The following is a 3,326-nucleotide window of genomic DNA, read 5'->3' as shown; positions in this document are numbered from 1 at the left end:
CACACACACACCCATCCTCCACGCTCCCTGCAGAGCGCCCAGGAGGGGGGCGGATGGGAAGGACTACTCTGGGTGGCCCAAAGCCCAACCCTCCGCCTGACCCCAGTCAGGGGAGGGTGACCTCTGCTTTCAATACTAGGTTGGGGCAGATTGTAGAGAGGTTGGCATAACCAACGGGTCTCCTTCCCTGGCTTGTCAGTCTGGGAGTCCTCTGTCCCCCTAGGAAGGGGACACATCAGGCCGATTCCCAGGAAAGCTGGGAGGAGGTCAGGGTCAGAACCCTGACCTTAGGAGGGGTGGGTGCAGTGTTCCGGAAGGCTGAGTCTGGGCTGAGGGGGCTGCCAAGAAAAACCTGCCAGCGGGGCTAGCACAGACCCGATGCACAGGAGGCTCTGCGGGGTGGGGAAGGGATAGCACCTGATCGGGGCAGCCCGCTGACGGGGCTGGCTCTGTGCCCTCCAGGCCGCCCTGGCCGAGAGCAGTTTCCCCCTCCTCAACAGCCCTGGCATGCTGAATCCTGGCTCTGCCAGCAGCCTCCTGCCCCTCAGCCATGACGACGTGGGCGCCCCCGGGGAGCCGCTCCCCAGCAATGGCAGTAGCAGCCCACCTCGCCTTTCCCCACCCCAGTACAGGTGAGCAGCGCACAGCATGGACCCCCATCCAGTACCCATAGACGTCAGGGGGAGCAATCCCACTGCAAGTGGCATCCCATCTCATCACCCCTGACGCCTCTCTCCCAGGACAGGTGGCCTGTCTTCTTCCTCATTGGTCCTCTGTCCTCCCCCTCCTCCTGCCTTTACCTCCCCCCCTTCTCCCTACACCCTCTCTTCCCCTCTCCTCACTCCATTCTCCCTTTTTCTCTTCTCCCCTTTCTTTTTATTTCCCTCCCTCTCTTATTCCTCCTCCTTCCTCCATTCTCTCTCACCTCCCCTCCTTTCTGTCTCTTCTCTCTCTTCCCAACCAAAGGCCATCTCTGTCCATCCCAACACCCCCTTTCCCTTGAAGAGAGCCCTGGGGGAAATCCATCACCCTAAGACATCACAGGCTCCAGGGACTCAGGGATGATGGGGTCCTGGGGAGGCAAGCAGTGGACACCCACTGTGCCCCAAAATTCTGGATGAGTTTTCATGGGGAATAGAGGAAAGCCGCCAGAGTGCCCATGGGATTCCCTCTGTGACAGTCACCAGGTGCAGGTGAAAGAGGAGCCAGCGGAGGCAGAGGAAGACAGGCGGCCTGGCCCCGCCCTGGGGCCCCCCAATCCCAGCACCACAGGGCCTGCCGAAGACCGGGACCTGGAGGAGGAGCTGCCAGGAGAGGAACTCTCCTAAGGGCCTCTAGGGGCAAGCAGGGCAGGGGTGAGACCCCTCCTGGAACCCAGGCCCCACCCCACCCCCCACTCCACAGCCCCGCCCAAACCTCAAGGCACTTCCAGGACTCAGATGGGGGGGCTGGGCCAACAACTCCCAATGTGACCAGACTGACAGACGCTTGGGGCAGGGACGGTTCCGCCCCCAAGGGGACACAGAACCCCTGGTCTGGGACCAGCAGAGGACACCGAGGGCCCAGGCCCCTCCTCAGACCCTCCCCTACATCTGAATACCGCCTCCCCCGCCGCCACCAGCAGCAGCAGGGCCCTCCTCCCCCACCAGCTCTCCCCTACAGGGCCCCTCAGCGCCATGGAGACCCGCAGGCGGGGCTAAGCCACCCCTCTCAAACCCAGGGCCCCTCGCACCTGGCTCTGGCAGTGTTTTTCTGACCAGAGGCCACCGTTTCCCTAATTTGTGCTCCTTCCACCTTCTTTTCCATACTGTGAAGAAATAATTCTCCACCCCATGACTCGAACCCCCGCCCTGGCCCTGGTGGAGGAACTGAAGTTAACAATCATCCCCAGAAGAAAGGGGCCCCCCGCCGCTGTGCCCACCCAAAATCCACAGCTGGGGTGGCACAAGTTGGGTTGCCCTGTGGTGTCCATGGGAGCAGGGCCACCTGGCTCGCGGTCCTGCTCCCAACCTAAGATGGGACCCAGGCTGAACTGGGTCTCTGCCCCATTTGTTGGACACCCCTCCGGCTGCCCTGAACTCCAGGGAGCATAGGAAGAGGCCCAGTGCCCGCCCCCTCCACAGAGAGGTCTGTGCCAGGCAGAATTCTGGAGGCGGAGCGCGTGAAGGGAGCCCAGCTCCCTTGAGGGTAGAGTTGGGGCAGAGATGGTGCCAGGACTGCCGGAAGCATCCTGCCTCAGTCACAGGAGAAAGGCCAGGCTGAAAGCAGGCTTGAGGGGCGGGTGAGTGGGATTAATTTGGCGGCTGCTGTGACCTAACAGGTCACCCCCGCCCCCAGCCTATAGGTCCCCTATCGCAGCCCTCCCTCACTTTCCCTTCCCTGTACCCCCAGTTAAACGGATGACCAAAGACCTTTCTTATGCCGGAAGCAAAAACCAAAACTTTTTGTTGGCTTTTTCCTTTCTTGCCTCCTGCACCCGCTGCTCCTGCTCCCTACCCTGGCCCCAGGCTGGAAGCCCTCCCTCCACTTAAGTTATTGTTTTAAACCAAAGTTTACAGTGTCTGTTGGTGGCCAAGACCCTCTCTCTCCACCCCTTCTCCACCCCACCCTGAGGACCCTGGGACTCAGTCGGGGCTGGGGGCCCTGCTCCCCTCCCCTTTGCTCTTGCCCAGCCTGGGAGAAGGAAACAGGGCAGGGGAAGGAGGGGGCTGTCCTCAGCTCCCACATCCCCTCAGGCAGTGGGCACGGGAGCCCTAGTCCCAACCCTGGGCTGCTTCCTGGGGGCTTTCCAGACCCCTCTCTAGGACCAATTCCCCCATCATGCTGGGAGTGTGGATTCCAGCAAAGAAGCTGGAAAAAAAGCAAGACTCTCCACAGACCCCCTATGGGGGATCCCAACTTGAGGCCAAGGACTGGGTGTGTTGATGCTCGTGGCACCCCAGGCCAGGCCCCTTTGCTGAGAAGACTCCTTGGACTATTTACCAAGAAACCCCCACATACACCCCTTCACAAGCCACCCCTCCCGAGAAGCAGGGGGCCCTTGCCCCCTCCCCTGTGTACTCCCCACCTGTGTTCCGTTTGACCAGCACAGAAATATTAAACGTCCTCTATACACCGGGCCCTGTGTTTGTCACCAGGTGAGGGGGGAGGGGATAAAAGCGGAAAGATTTCTCTGGGGAGCTGGGGTAGGAGGCACCAGCCACACGGTGGGGGCTCCTGTAGGGGTGCTTTCTGCGAGTGCATGAGTGGGCTGAGTGTGTGGGCCTGTGTGCCTGGCACTGGTCAGCTACCAGGCTTACGGCCAGGGCTTCCCGCTAGTAAACTGC

At 61.3% G+C, this 3,326-nt stretch overlaps 1 protein-coding gene across 4 annotated transcripts in view; it reads left to right on the top strand.

The window, feature by feature from the left end:
• The window catches only part of FOXP4 (forkhead box P4), a 58,863-nt gene extending 55,746 nt beyond the window's left edge, over positions 1–3,117 (top strand). For all 4 annotated transcript variants that reach the window (XM_019642816.1, XM_019642813.1, XM_019642814.1 and 1 more), the window contains exons 16-17: positions 463–632; positions 1,181–3,117. In XM_019642816.1, the coding sequence (XP_019498361.1) occupies positions 463–632; positions 1,181–1,328 (318 nt within the window). In that variant the 3' untranslated portion in view covers positions 1,329–3,117. The remainder of the gene's footprint in view (positions 1–462; positions 633–1,180) is intronic.
• Positions 3,118–3,326: the final 209 nt, after the last annotated feature.

This window comes from Hipposideros armiger, unplaced genomic scaffold (genome assembly GCF_001890085.2).
Source record: "Hipposideros armiger isolate ML-2016 unplaced genomic scaffold, ASM189008v1 scaffold_72, whole genome shotgun sequence".
Taxonomy (NCBI): domain Eukaryota; kingdom Metazoa; phylum Chordata; class Mammalia; order Chiroptera; family Hipposideridae; genus Hipposideros; species Hipposideros armiger.
Note: the sequence above shows the minus strand (reverse complement) of the source record. Positions and strands in the feature narration are given on the sequence as shown.